This window comes from Sceloporus occidentalis, unplaced genomic scaffold, assembly GCF_023333645.1.
Source record: "Sceloporus occidentalis isolate IW3139 unplaced genomic scaffold, rSceOcc1.0.p SCAF_144, whole genome shotgun sequence".
NCBI classification, from domain to species: Eukaryota; Metazoa; Chordata; class Lepidosauria; order Squamata; family Phrynosomatidae; genus Sceloporus; species Sceloporus occidentalis.
This window is the reverse complement of record NW_028317124.1, coordinates 1,459,265-1,474,805: the sequence shown is the minus strand read 5'-3', so window position 1 is coordinate 1,474,805 and position 15,541 is coordinate 1,459,265. Positions and strand designations below refer to the sequence as shown.

Below are 15,541 nucleotides of genomic sequence, written 5' to 3'. Positions count from 1 at the left end.
GTACAGCTTGGAAGAATGAAGAGAGAGAGAGAGAGGGGGAGAGGGGATGGGATAGAAGCCTTTCCATACATAAAAGGGGTTTAACCAAGTACAGGAGGGACTATTCAAAGGAGAAGAAGCGTTACCAGAGACCAGAATCCAACACTAGAGGGTCAGAGGTTTAGATTGAATGTAAGAAAGTTTGACTTTACTGAGAAGGTAGCAGATAAGTGGAATAGCCTCCTAGCAGACGTGGCAGAGGGCAATGGATAGGCATATGGATCCTGAATCTAAGACAAGGCCAATGACTGATTGAGTTTTTTTCCAGCAGGGGAAATGGGCCAGCTAGACGGGGGGGGGGGTTAATAGTCTGATCTGCCGGCAACTCCTATCTTTCTACTTGGTTTCAAGCCATCTCTCCTCTTGCCAGAATTTAGTCTAATGAAAGGTCCCGCGTAGGGTTAGATTATGTGCCCATTTATAACCTACAACGTTACGAATCCACAACATTTAGATACCTTGGCGTTTAATCCCGCGTTATCACCTTTTAGAGAAGTCGTATTTTCCGGTAGATAAAGGTCACACAGAAATAGAACCATTATAAGTCAATATTATTTGTTTAAACTTCAGACGTTTTATTATTCGTTGTAAATTAATAAAAAATATGCACAAGCCGTCACAATCTCACCTTGGTACAATTGATTTATTATCGGATTCCATTGTTTAGGAGATGGAATATTAAAAGCGATGCCTACAAAACAAAAAACGTTGTCGAATGGTCGGTGAGTTTTAGTTTTTATTAAAACGGCTTGATCCTAAAAATGATAAAAACGGGGAGGTCGGCTACATTAACAGATCATTCCGTGTTCGGAAATACCTGCATAAAACAAACAAACAAACAAAAAAAACCCAAAAAGATTCCTCAGTGCCTTTAAAAGTTATGCCCCCCCCCCCTTACCAAATACACTTGGGGATTCTGCCCCTTTTTCCACCCTCCAGCTATTTGCCATGCAGGAGAGACGTTCGGCTGAACACCTCTAGTGCCACATGGGGTATACTCACCCTCAGCCAGCTGCAGTCCTGGCTCGGTGAGTCTCTAATAAGGACCCCCCCATGTGCAGAAAGCGCTCTCATTGATTACAGCGTGGTGGTGGTGGTGGTGGTGGTGGTGGTGGTGGGGGGGGGGGGGGGGGAGGATCTTTCCTGCCTCAGCCAGAGTGTCAATAATGTTCACCCACAGAGAAGGTGATCTACAGCAGCTTCTCCTGAAGGTAGTTTTATTTCTTTTAGGTTGGTTTCATGAATGCGTGTTAAAGTACTTTAATGTGAATTTGTTCTATATGTTGTAAACCCCTATAAGAATACTAAAACTTGTTAAGGCCCCCCCCTTACAAAAATGTTGTGAATCAAGTTGGGGATTTATGAAGACACGCAAGAATGCAATTTCCTTAATTTTTTTATTTTTATTTTGTGCAGTTCAAACAGCAGTCAATCAATGTACATTTAGGTTTTGCTTTCAATACATATGTTGTGCTTAAGGCGTTTTACAGCTTATATTATCACGAGTATCATCTTCAATCAAAAACACTTAAATTACGGTTAGATATAAAAACCAGACACACTGAAATGTTCACTTTTAAACACATGAATTTTTTAATGTTTTTACAGCAGTTTATGTGCCACCAGAAAGAAAACATGGATTAACCAATACCATTTAAATTGCATAAGATACAAGCATATTCTTGGCTCATGACCATTTTTTTTTTTATTTTTAAATAGAATGAGATATATAATATATATATTATATATTATATGCAGAACTCTGGTGCATCACATATTTGACATTAAAGGCACTGCCTAAAACCCCTAATGTTTTGAGGGGTACAAACAAAAAAAAATAAAATAAAAAAAAAAAAAAAAGTTGAAAAAAATAAAATTATATAAATCTATTCCCTCCCCCCCCGAAATATACAAAAGTGAAAAAAAAATAAAATAAAAAACACCAAAAAAAAAAAACCAAACAAACCCCCCCCCCCCCCCAAGCCCATTATGCTACGGTCAGGTTATGCGAGTAGTATGCACTTATTTCCCTTTATTTTAGAGCACCTGGAGTTAAGGGTTTTTAATAATTTAACTGCCATTTTCAAACATACTTAGTATGATTACTATTGGCTTATTTTTCTTTACAAAATGCGTTTAAACTCCTCAGGGTGGAAATTTAGAATGAACACCCTTTTCTGCGCATCGCTCGTTACAGATGGAAAGCACCGTATACACCAGCGGCACTATACACACACTCTCATACATTCCAATAAGCAGGTGATGTGCTTAAAAATCAGTAGAATTAACATATTTAAAAGTGATCCAGAGCGGAGTTAAATGATTGAATGTTGTTAACCAAAATCTATAAATACACGCATTTATATCAAAGTAAAGAAATATTTTTTTTTTGGGGGGGGGGGGGTTAGATATTATTTTTTCCTTTTTCTCTCTTTTCCTTCTTCATGCCGATGTAATAGATCCTGTTGGCCTCTGGGTAAGTAACCTCAGACAAGGGCATCTTGTAAATAGCGGGATTATTCGTAGTGATCAACAAGAAGATGAGAGCGGACAGGCAGAAAGGCCACGTACATGAAGGCAACCCAAACTAGAAGGAAAAACACACCAAAAAAAAAGTTTAGAATGAACGGTGCTTAAGACCAAGATGTGCGCCCCCCCCCCTCCCATTTAATATTTTGGTTTAAAATAGTGGATATCATGGAAGTGCCCAACAGGAGGTCCTCAAAGAAAGAAAACGCCATAGGAGGCTTTCTAGAACCTCTCAGGATTCTTGGGAGGATATCTGAAGCTGAACATTTACCTGCTGGTTAGCAACAGAATAATTCAGATTCCATTGATATATTATATTGATATGATTCAACATATTTCAAATGTCTGTGCATACGCACGCAACTGTGCATCCAAATTACCAACGACACAACTGGCCAGCAGATCGGCCCCATTCGGCCCCCGTCTAGTCTGCCTATTTTTCTGCTGTGAAGACCCAGATCTTAATCAGTCGTTGGTCTCGTCTTAGATTCAGGAAACGTATGCATGTTTAATACCCTCACTGTATTACCCTCTACCACTTCTGCTGGGACACTGTTCCCCATTATTTACAACTCTTTCACCGATCAATGAAAAAACTTTGCCTTGTTAAAGTTTATTTTTTTTTTAGATTCAGATGTGGGGAATTTTTTTTTTATTTTTTTTTAATAAAAAATTATTTACCCGTTTATTTTTTTTTGACAACAATTATTTGTCTTCTGCTTGGAACCCATATCCCAGCATGCACCTGACCTTATCTGAGCTGGTCTAACTTTATACTTTTATAAATCTTTGTACCAGGTTTTATAAAGGGGCAATAAATTGGGGGAATTCTGCGCCTTTCTAAAGAGCTCTGAAGCAGTATTTATGGTTTTTATATAGCGCTATCACATTGAATCTTAATAAAAAGCTGCACGGCTACCATAAATCAGCAATTTTTTTTGTGTGTTGATGTGAACGCCAACATCTTATTTTTCGATCTTATAAGAGTTGATTTAGGGCGCACTATTACCCCGAGCCAGCCTGTGATAAGCAGCTCGCCAACTTTTCATACTTTTTTTACACTACACGGTCAGTGTAGGAAGAAGTATGTTTTTTTGTTTTTCTTTTTTTCTTAAAACACGTGTTAATATTATTGGCAATTTTAAATTGTCTTGTTAAATATTTGCGTTGTCCCCTACTGTTACAGCGCTACAGAATCTACGGGCGCTATATACATGTGGTCAGCACTGCTTCCCCTGCTGTTAAACGAGTGAAAGAGCAAGTCGTGACATCATCAGCCAGTTTGTATATAAACTTAGTGTCTGGCCTTTTCAGCCGAGTCTCAGGACGGGTTAGATGGGGATTAGCGGCTAAAAAAAAAACAAGCTAAAAAAAAACAAAAAAAAAACCCCCACAACAAACAAAGTACAAAATTATTAACTAATAATTGCAATGGATTTAAAGAGTCATTGGAGAAATGCCCCTCAAGATTTTATGTACTTACCACGGCCATCATGTTTGCAAGGGCAGCCCCAAGGTACGCACAGAATAAGGCTAAAAGAAAAAGATATATATAATTATAATACATTTTTATGCAGTTACACACTCTAAAGATACCTGGGAACTTCCTGCACAAGTGACAGAGAGCCATCCCTCTTTGGCGGGAGGGGGTTGTTGTGGCTTAGCAGGGGGCAGACCGGCCATGTATGTGGGGCCCGCCATCTATATAGCCCCATATGTCCAAAATATTTATGTGGGAGGAGAATAAGGTGCGGGGTGGGCATGTCTACACGGCTTTCCCATGACCCAGCCACTTGGCTGTGCCCCAAACCTGGGCCAAAAGGTGCCAGCCCTCCCCACATGCTTTGCCTGTTCCAGGAAGTGACATCACATCCACTTCCTGAATGCTGCACACAGAACAGAGGGAAAACAGACCCCCCCCCAAAAAAAGAGAAAACCACAAAAACAAACACCCTAAATAATGAATGGGAGGCTCCTTGGCCAATTTCCGCACCGGGCCCTGTGGTTTCTGTTACACCCCCCCCCCTCCCAACTACAGAAGCCTTTTAGCTCTAGGTTTGTGGTAGCCTTAGGTCTGAAACATATTTTTATTAATTATTATTATTGCTGTGTTTTGTTGAGGACGCCATTTTTTTTTTTTATACCCTCTCATGGAAGGGGTCAGGGTATTTAATGGTCGACCATCCGGCTGGTCTCCTGGCAGATACCAAGACACGGACCACCACAAACCCCACGCAGACAAAACATTAAATTAGATCTCCATTAACCTTCTCTCTACGAGACCTTGGCTTAGAGTCTGCCCACGGACAGCTGAAGACATTCGTTAAAAGTTATAAAACATTTGTTAGGAACTAAAAACAAGCAACAGGAGAAGCAGGAATGTTTAAACAAAAAAAGGTCACGTTGTATTATAATATGGTTTTAAGCATGGTGTGTGATGTTCTAACCCTCACAGTTTGTGTTCACGCACCACAAGAGAACATTTTGGCAGAAGTTCCACTTACCACACGATATCGCGAGTAAATGAGACTGCCAGGTCAGAGCGTAGAACATGCCTCCTACCGCAATGCAGGCGAGAACGGGATTGTAACCCCACAGCCCGAAATAGATTTTCTCAAAAGGTGCGGCCACACTCAGCCCTGAAATAAACAAAAGGAATTAAATCAGCTTAATTTATTTCCGTAATTTATATATCCATCTTGCATATACGCAGAAAGAGTCCCTATTGTACGTTGCGTTCTGTTTCTGCGCTGCGGGGAGCATTAGAAACATCATTCTGAGTACTCTTGAATGCAACTCAAAAATAATAAATATTTTTAAGGGAAAAAAAAAAAGGATATATACACACATATATATATATAAAATACACACACACACTATATTTATACCCCTTCATACCAAGACAAAAAAAAAAAAAAAAAAAAAAAAAAAAAAAAAAAAAAGTTAAATTAAATAATTTCTGGTGTTCTTAATATCTTTGGAAATTACTGATTTTTTTTTTTTATATAACCTATCCATTTATTGCCAGTATATTACCTGCCAACATCCCCAGAGCTGATCCAATGCCAGCGTGCATACAAATTATCGGAGAGGAGACGAACAGGGCCACCAGGAATATTCCCCCCGTCCACGCGTTATCGCATCCATATACCTGCCCAACGCCAACCGGGACTGCCTTCAGCAACTGGATGGGAAGAAAAAGAAATAAAAAATTTTTTCAATTTTATTTAACTTTCAGCTCTATACACATTATCGGGGCTTTTAGGGCTGTAGAACCCTGAGACACCCAGCAAAAATTCCGACCTCCTAGAAAAGAGGGAATTGGTCCCCATTGTACTTTCTGATTAGGGCCTCTTGGGAGGTACGAAAGTATTGTGCTACTGAGGCCATGTCTCTCCATTAATGAACGTTAGAAGTTCTATACTGTATAATTGTCCTAGTTGGCAATACAACTCATTTAAAGTCCCATAGAAAAATATTTGTCCTTTTTGAGCATTAACTCCCAGCGCTGTACACAGCAACAACCCCTCCGGCGCTGTATACAATGACCGCCCCCCTCCAATTGCTGTAAACAGTAATTTGACAAAAAAATAAAATAAATAAAAACAACTTGGTTTTCTCTCATTTTGTTCCAATAAACTCCCTTCATCTCCAGACCTGGAAGCCGCCATTGTTATCAGTCATGTGATATTTTTTGTGCTCAAAACACCACACTGAGTGGTGGGAGATCTACTTGATCAGTTTCACATAGAGGGCATCATATGAAACGTGTCCCATCACACATTTTAAAGACTTTAATGCATTCCTTTTGAACTTGGGAAACCTCTAATAATCTTTGGTCTCTGATCTTGAGCTTTGCTTTATGACTTAGTTGGTCTCTAAGCTGGTTTGTGCAGGTCTCAGCAGTTCAGAGGACAGACTCGTCACTTTACAAGGAGTAAATGATCAACAGATACATGAGGAGTAAACTAGATGTCATGTTTTGAACAATTACCATGCAACAGAACATAATCTAAGTGCTCCTCACGTTTATATGGCGGTTTCCCGTTATTTGGCAACCCGACAGTACACCTAGGGTTAAATAGTGTAACACTTACCAGAGGCACCTGCACATCAGACCAGGTTATGTTTGGCACGGAGTCTATGGGTTGGATAGCCACGGTAGGGAAGAAGACATTGTAGTGTCCGGTGGCAGCTATGTGCAGGCAGACAGCAATGTTGAAGGGCAGTGTGAAGACAGGTAGGTCCCATTTACCGAGGATGGAGGCCAAGGCACTGGTTAAGACTGGACTGGACATAGAGAGCACCGTTTTAGGACCCCCACTTAGACGTTTCAATTTACATTCTATATTTAAGATTCACCACACAAGTGTAGAAATTAAACATTTATACATACACACACACGGTTAATAAAATGGCCACCCTCCACCCCTACTTTAAACTCAAATGTTTATTTGTGCTCTGTGTGGACACTTAATTCCAGAAGTGTCCCTACGTCATGTCCTATAGAGCTCCTCATGGGAGGGCGAGAAGCCACGTCAGGGCGAGCCGTGGATGGGGCGGAGCTGCCCCCCCAAACCAACATAGCCAATAGAAAGTTGTGAATGGATGAAGCCAGAAACCAAACCCTTTAAGAGATAAAAGGCAGCCCAAGATGGTTTGGTTATCAGCTATGATTCCTAGGCCCAAACCCTGGACGCCCACAGTTGCCATCTGCTCACCACTCTACCCATTCCAATGCCCTGGGGTTCTACGCATCTTTGGAGAGCCACAACAGAGGGTACATGTCATCCTTAAAATAAAAAAAAGCCGAAGCATAGGATGTCATTCTCGGTGAGTTTCCAAAGGAGACTATATTGTCCCACCATGGAAAAAAAACGTCTGGGCACCCGCACACATACAGTATGTATATATAGAGAACGTTGTGTTACAAATATATAGATTTACACTGCGCACATACCAGGTCATTGACATGACGGTCACGGGAAGAAGCAGCCACCAGTACCAATCTCCTTTGTCGGAGAAGACTGCCATGAGCAATCCCACAAGGATACCATTGTAGCCATACAATCCCGCTGCGATCGCCGACCTGTGGCGAATACAGGAGAAAGTATTTCAACGACATACAAAATCATCAAATTCCTCTACAGACTCAGAGGCTTCTTTTATTGAAACATCTCATGGTGGCAGCTTTGCCATCATGCCAAATTTTATAGAAAATGGTTATACATGGAAGGAAACACAGGGGTGGGGGGTTGTTGGAACAGACTCAGGCTTCGAAGTTACCTGTCTTGGCTGAGAATTAGAGCTGTGAGGGTAGACACGGCTGTGCCTAAGCAGCCTGCGATTGCCCACCATTGGTTCTGGAGGAAGAGGCCAATCACGATAAGAAGCCCACTAAGAGGATTATTTACAAACATCACTTGTGATGTTCCACGTAGAACCCAGTCAATGAACTGGAAAGGGAGAGGTTTATCTGAAACATAAAAACGTGTTAGGAGTTATTAACAATATTAAATAAAATAGTTCAACTTCTGGTTTAGTAAATAAATGTGTGTGGGTAGGACGAAGTCTTTGGGAGATGCGGTTACATTTTATTGGGTCAACACAGAAAGATGTAGAACCATGTGCTTTTGGGACCTAAGAAGGTCTCTTTTTTTCAAGATGGAATAAAATCAAAGAGACCCAAGATGTGATTTTTTTTTTTTTCCTGCACTGGTCCAATCATAAATCAAGAGAAAAGCAGTCAACTTTGATCAAGGACTCCATCTTCTCCTGGGCCAACACAACCATATACATTTCATAACTGGGGAGGGGGTAATACAAGTCCCCCAAGACAGTTTAGAAGTTCTTTGTTAAGGTTAAACTCAGATTTGGCACAGGCCACAAAGACCATTAATTTTCGAGCGGTAGGTTTCATGTGCTCTTTGAAGTTGGAAACTTCTAGTACTGTACAAGGCAATTCTTCTATATAAGAAGGCATGAACCATTATATGCAAACGATACCTCTCTATACCATAACCCCACAATTAATTGGACATCTACTTGGGTCGTACAGTATACAGAGGGTGCTACATATCTGATGAAATTCTAATAACCCAGCTTCTCGGTGGGGAATGTAGTTGGGATTACGCAACAAGTGGTCTACGGATATTAGATTTCCGCCGTTCATTCTTGCCCTGAAGGTGAATGCCGATGATTTCGGGAATTTGACATGAAAATCCTGATACAAACGACATTTTTGGAATTGTTTTGGTGATCTGTCGTCCAACATTTAAATCTAGCCTCAGACGGGTCTAATTCCCCCAATAGGTGGCGTGTAACTATGTACTTGCCACATGTTTATGCACACGGCTTCATACATGCCCTTCCAATCAGTTAGGACACTTTTTGCAACTCCAGCGTCTTGCCCAATTCTTCAACAAAAGGAGTTTAATGAAATTTAAGAGACAAAAACCAAACACACATTTGTGTTTAACTACACAGAATGATGGCCAACCGTGCTTCCAGTTCTTTCTTACCTTTTAACCAGTCACCAAGTTCCTTCATTTCTCCAGAAATGTAATGAATTGCAGTACAAAAGAGCACCAGGCTCTTAGAACATTGACCGGGATCATCCTCAGTTTTCTCCTTTTCTTCTTTTTCCGTTATATTGATTGGAATTTGACTCTCCATGGTTTCCAGTTTCCTATAATTCTAAAAAACACAAACACAAGAAGGTTCTCATAAGCAACGGCTATAGTCCTAGTCTAGCTGGCACTTAAAACGCGATGCTCTGAGAAATAGTAATGTTCTACCATCGTTTTATTTCGTTAGCGTGTACTTTTTCCATGAGAGATCTTTGATCTCGCCAACTGGCCCACCAAGAGAGACTTGACGGACTAAGGCAACCAATTACCCAATAGAACAATCTCCCAAGTAAGACGGCCCCCGGATCCAGCAGCCTAGGTAACAATTACCCCAATGTCCTCATCAGCAGGACAGATAGTTTCACATAAGTAACAAATCTCTTTAAACAAAAAAAAAAAAAAAAAAAAAAAAAAAAAAAAAAAAAAAACCAAAAAAAACCCACAACAACACAAAAAACAGGCTGCTGCTATGGTTTGCTTGGACTTGGGGGGGGGGGGGGGGCTGGTAAAGCAGCCATGGTGCTCTGGTTATTTGAGTAATACGGGTGATAAATACAGAATGCGTCACATATCAAGTGTGTAAACACTTGTCTTTCTCAGGAAGCCACGGCTTTTCATGGGTTCATTGTTAACAGGTTTTGGTGGGTAAATAAATCGGATCCACAAGAGCTCATTGAGGTTTAGTGTATTCACCTCTTTTCTGTTGGTACAAAGAGTACAAAAACAGATTAACTAGAAGTTGGTGTTTTCTACATCTTCCAGTAAGGGACGTTCTCACGGGAGTTGGAACGCATTGCAGTAACCTATAATTTTTGATTCCAAACACAAAGTCCACCCCCCACCACCACCTAAGACATCATGGTACGGGTTCACTGAACTGGGTGTTTTTAGGACAATTCAAAGTTTCAACTCACAATATGTCTTGAACATCCAACCAAGGAGAGTTTTTTTCTGGAGGAAGGGTTGAGCTGACCGGCATAACTGTGGGGTGATTTTCAGAAGCCCCTGGGGGCCAGCTCAGCCCTTCCTGCAACAAGGACTCACTGGTGTTACATTAAATGGGTCTAAGGGGGCTGTTCCAGGCAGCACTCCAAACTGCCCCATCAGACCTATTGAGTCAAAGAGGGCGTCCTCTGCTTTCTCTACTAGAGATCTTCTTCCTTTAGAGCGCTGGTGTATGATGTCATATCCCGACACTCCGCCAGTGGAAACCAGTGCCATCCTCTATAGTACAACTGGGCCAGTTTCAGAGGGGGAGCTCCTAAATTGGGCAGTTGAGTTGTTTGGCAAAGTAGAGAAGCTAGTAGGGCAATTAGTTCCTAGTAATCCAGCCATAGGGTTCCTGCAACTTCAATTATTAAACCTCTATTAAACCCATTATTGGCCCTGTAGAGAGGTCTTGAAGTGCTACTATTTAATTAACCCCCCCCCCCAGCTAGAAGTTACAAACTGCTTCTCATGTGAATGGGCAGCTATTCGGAGGGGGGGGGGGGGGGTCATCACTATTGCCGCTGTACCAACTGTGCTGAAACGAGCCAGCTCAGCACCCAGTCCAGCTGGCAGAATGTCAACGAAAAACAAAATAAACAATTCTATCATAGAATGCAGTTATTTTATCCAGGACCCATAGGGAACGTAGCAGGGGGGCTGGAAGGCCATTTGATGATTCATCTAAAACAGTAACATTGCCTATTAGCAGGTTTGCAAGGCAGCTTTTGATCTTGACGGGCATCTGCGCCGCTTCACCCAACTCTAGGAACATGGAAAACATCTTAAAATACATTGATATTTTTCCTGTGAGCTGCAGCTGAGAAATTGATTACACGACAGAAAGTACAATAAACTCTAACAATACCCGGAGAACGACTTGGTACTTTATTAGCATTCTGGTTGTGTGGCTGCCCGCTCTCTGTGCATTGTGTTCTAGAGACAATATTGGAACTTTTCCTATGTTAACATTGGCTGCTTAGCCCAATTCTTTCTATAGTCTATTGAATGGATCACAGCAACCGCAGGCTTAATAAAAATCATTATTTGTGAAACGCGTTAACCCTTCTAATTTCACTCTACAGCCAATATGTATATAAAATTTATATTTGTGTGTACACAAAAGCAGCATTCCAGTGACCCAAAAAGAGTCCCCGAACATGGAATGCATATAAAAAAAAAAAACAAACAAACAAAAAGTACATAATGATAAAGAAAAACATTAAGGAGAAGCTGCAGATCTCCATGGGCCAGTGTTTTGGGCCACCGATTGGCAGGAAAGTGCTTCCATTGAAGTCAATGGGAATGCTTTCTACAAGTGGTGGGTGGTGTCTCAGACCAATCTAACACATCTCCTGTACATCGAATAGCTGGGGTTAAGCCAAAAGGATAAATGCATATGGGGGGGGGGGGGGGGGAGAGAAAGGAATATTGTTCACCATGCATTTTCAAGGAGTATATCATAAATCAGCGTCATATGCAATAAAGCGATGTCTGGAGTGTCCATTTACGAAATAAGCTGGTAATTTATTCAAATTTTTGTAGAGTTCAGGGTTCAGTATAGAGTGTGAACCGTGCCAAATAAATACAAATAATAATAAAAAAAAATAAATAAATAAAAAACCGAGGAGATTCTACGACTTCGACTCAGTAATCTATACTGGGGACTGAGTGTACATACTTAAAAACGGTTTGCCGTGGGAAAGGACGCTAAAGCTCCCTCGCCGTTGAATTCTGTAGCATCCAACTTGGTTTTACTAAACAGATCTGTGAAAGAAGCTGGCTTGGCTTCAGAGCTCTATCAAACGGCTCACACAGCTTGTAAACAGGTCCCCGGCGGGGGGGGGGGGTTCACGGTAACCCTCAGAGTGCAAATCAACAGATCTGCGAGAGAACGGAGCTCCGAAGCCCAGATTCATACAAAGCTTTGTAAACAAGTCCCCAGCAGCCGAGGGCTCATCGGAATCCCCGGAGTACAAAATCAACTGGTTCTTCACAAACAGCCTTCTGTATAAATAAAACAAAAAAAAAAAAAAAAAAAAAAAACAACTCAAGCGCCAATGGGCGCTTTTATTAAACCTACCTAAAGCTCAGGTACTTGTTTGGTTTTTATTATTTAGCTTAAAATATTAGGGGGTTGGGGGGGGGCAGAGCCAAAAATCCCAACTGAAGTCACGTTCAAGCTCCCCTAAAGTTTACAGATTAAAAGAAAATAGAGAGAAAAATAAACCTGGGCAAAGCGTGAACAGAAGTCATAGGACAATGACTAAGGACAATGGGCGGTCCCTAAACCCATTAAAAACAATGCATTTTGAGCCCGTACATGTACGGGCTTTGTTATTAAGGGGTTAATTATATTGCTGATAGACTAGCACATCTGTATATGCACAGCTATCTAGAACTAGTCAAGTTCTCTGCCTTCTCCAGCTCTACAAAGGAAGCCGGAACCAATCAGCAACTTAAGAGTGGAGAGAGAACGAGGAGGAATAATCATGCATATCTTAGAACTGGTAGATTCAATCAGTCTTGGCAGTGGAAAAAATACTGGGGGCAGAGATGGCAATTAAGTGGATTCATTAAACACGGCCTGTTGTAGCTCCTAATTCAAGAATATATCTATCTAGAATCATTGGGTTAGGAAATATTTGTAATATGACTTTTTACCCCCCCTTAAAAGAAAATAAACTTAAACATTTATTTTTCCTCTCTTTTGGGGTGGGAATAATTGGAAAAAAAAAAAAAAAAAAAAAAAAAAAAAAAAATGTAATTGTACAAATATTTACTAAACCCAATGATTCTAGATATCAACTAATATATATATATATATATATATATATATATATATCCATCCATTACGACAAAATTAGAGTTCAGAATTCCATCACGTGGACTTTGTGACTGTATTTGTCATAATCTCCTATTCTGGTTGAAGACGCTACAAGGAGAACCGTGGACTGAACCCAATATAAGCAAAAGGAACATTATTTGGGAGTTCCAACGTATAATTTCCAAAAACCGAGAAGCCTAGAAATGCCAGGAAAAAAGTCCTCATAGCGAGAGAACCAACAACCTCAGAAGTCTGCGGCTACCCCGGCCCATCATCAGAAATAACTTTACAAAGCGACTCACCCAACAAGTCCCAACGTCACGTTCCAGACATCAGAGTCTCCGATCCCGGCTATCCTTCCACAGGGATTATTCTGTAGTGCCAACCTCTACATTAACCCTTCTGTCATCGTCTATAGAATCCGCAGCCCATATGCATATATCCCAGGGCTACAGCTTGTAAGAGGAGAAGGGGAAACGTCTGGATTCCAGCTGAAGGCTCCTGAGCTATATTCATGTATGGGTCAGCGTCCTTATGCTTTTTATACGAGTTCAGCAGGAGACCGTGCCAAAAAGCTGGCATAGAGCCAATTCTTTCCATACAAGTAAACCTGACATTTGTCAAACTAATAAACATGTTCTAATTTAACCAAAAAAAGTGCTTTTTTTAAACAAAAATTTAAGAAAAAAAAAAAAAAAAATGTATATCAATTCTCATTAGGACACATTCTACAGTTATTTAGAAGGTTAAAAAGCGGTTTATCTTTGTTATTCACAGAGCCATGTGCTAGGTAGAGATAGGTGAAATGCTATATCACATTAAGAGTTTGTGAAGCGATTATATATATATATATATATATATATGACACTATATAAGATTTTTGTTTTTAGCTACATTTATAAAATTGTTACATTTATGTGAAATCCATACTCATTGTGAATATACAAATTATGCACAGATATAAAAATCCTACAGTAACATTTGTGCTCTATATGCAATAGTTGTATATTCCATCCCATGGAGACCCTGCACAAAATATGAGACTCTAAATAAAGTCTAATATAAATATATATATTTTATATACAAACACCCACCCAGATAAAATGTACCTACCCCAGAGTTTGTCTTGCGAGATGTCTATAGAGTATTTCCTATTTGAATGTCCGCTTTTCGAACAGATATATTATCATTTCCATAAGCGTCATTTAAGTGAATTATTCATTGACTGAGTAAGACTACGTATGCATTTTAATCTATCGTATGGGCCAATCAGCCCCAATCCAATGTATTTCTGCATCAATTTGATAAAAACTGTTTTTACTAAAACCCATCAATAAATAAAATGAGAAAAAAAAAAAAAAAAAAAAAGTTGGATTTTAGAATTCACAATTAGGAAAGCAAGACTGCCGCAAGCATTTAATATAGCATTTTTCAAGCTGTATCTATAAGACGAGGGCTGGCGCCTAATAGCATGGGGGGCATGTAAAGCCAAGTGCCCCCTCGCATAACTTAAAGCACCGGCTGACTTACAGAAAAACTACTTAACTTGCACGGTGCCAGGGCCCGTCTTTAGAGAAGCTCGCACAGTGTGAGCTGCCACACAACTAGCACCGAATCATGTATGTTATGTGACCGGGGGAGAGCGAGTACGTTAGACTGAGATTGCAAGTATGAGTGTGTTAGCATGAATGTGTATGGGTTAGTGTGTATTTTTACCAGAAGGTGCCCGTCTTCCCCTGTATGTGACCTCATTGAGCCCCAGGTGTGAACCGGGCCACAGTTTGGCATTTTTTGAAGAATTAAGACCTGTGGTTTATCTGTCTTTCCCAAAAATACCCCCCCCCCCCAGATTTCCATTAAACAAATTGGATCTGCCAGTTACAGACCTTACATTTCAATGCAGCTAAAACACATGTAATGCAAGTTAAATGAACACCTTATGCCAGGGGTGTCCAACCTGTCACCCATACTCCTCAGCCAGCCCCTTAGCTGGAAGAGCATTATGGGAGATGTAGTCCTGCAACAGCTGGAGGGCCGCAGGTTGGACACCCCTGCCTCATGCATTACCTGCTCTCGGGATCTGGGTTATTAATCATTCCTATTATGTTCCCTCTCCTCTGCTGTTAAGGTGCTGATTGTCGTTAATTGGACAAGGCAGTCTTTTAAGGGGATGGGGGTCCAGACAGAAAATTAGATAATGCCGAAAGACTTATTTCCTTTAGTTTAATAGTAAAGGACTATTGTCAGTTAGTTTGGTATGCCGTGCATTAATACATTATTTTTTAATGTAACTTACATATTAGGCAAAACCTGTCAAGACAAAACACCCTGTAACCATTCCTATTGTGCAAAAAAGGCATTATTGTATTATAATTTGGTAAATATGCTGTATACACTTGCAATTCCTCATTTGACCACTTGAGGCATTGAAAAAATATCATGAAATAGTCCAACAACCTGGCATTCTTCATGATGCCACCACACTGTATTGCTCTGCCAAGAGTCGGTCACATTTGCGCAGCTTTTGCGA

General features: G+C 40.5%; 1 protein-coding gene across 1 annotated transcript; it reads right to left on the bottom strand.

Moving 5' to 3' along the window:
* Positions 1–2,443: 2,443 nt before the first annotated feature.
* SLC14A1 (solute carrier family 14 member 1 (Kidd blood group)) lies at positions 2,444–9,243 on the bottom strand. The gene is made up of 8 exons (XM_089499976.1): positions 9,090–9,243; positions 7,855–8,044; positions 7,529–7,657; positions 6,666–6,858; positions 5,605–5,752; positions 5,073–5,207; positions 4,052–4,101; positions 2,444–2,626 (listed from the first exon to the last, which is right to left on the bottom strand). Exons 1-8 carry the CDS (start codon positions 9,241–9,243, stop codon positions 2,444–2,446), a joined length of 1,182 nt encoding a protein of 393 aa, XP_089356102.1.
* Between the last annotated feature and the right edge of the window lie 6,298 nt (positions 9,244–15,541).

What these genes read in the sequence shown, in the direction of transcription:
- SLC14A1 (XM_089499976.1), bottom strand. Translation starts at nt 9,243, where the DNA reads ATGGAGAGTCAAATTCCAATCAATATAACGGAAAAAGAAGAAAAGGAG. An exon ending in ACTTGGTGACTGGTTAAAAG is followed by an intron (nt 8,045 to 9,089) that starts GTAAGAAAGAAC and finishes TTTATGTTTCAG; the next exon opens with ATAAACCTCTCCCTTTCCAG. An exon ending in CTGATGTGCAGGTGCCTCTG is followed by an intron (nt 5,753 to 6,665) that starts GTAAGTGTTACA and finishes CTTCCCATCCAG; the next exon opens with TTGCTGAAGGCAGTCCCGGT.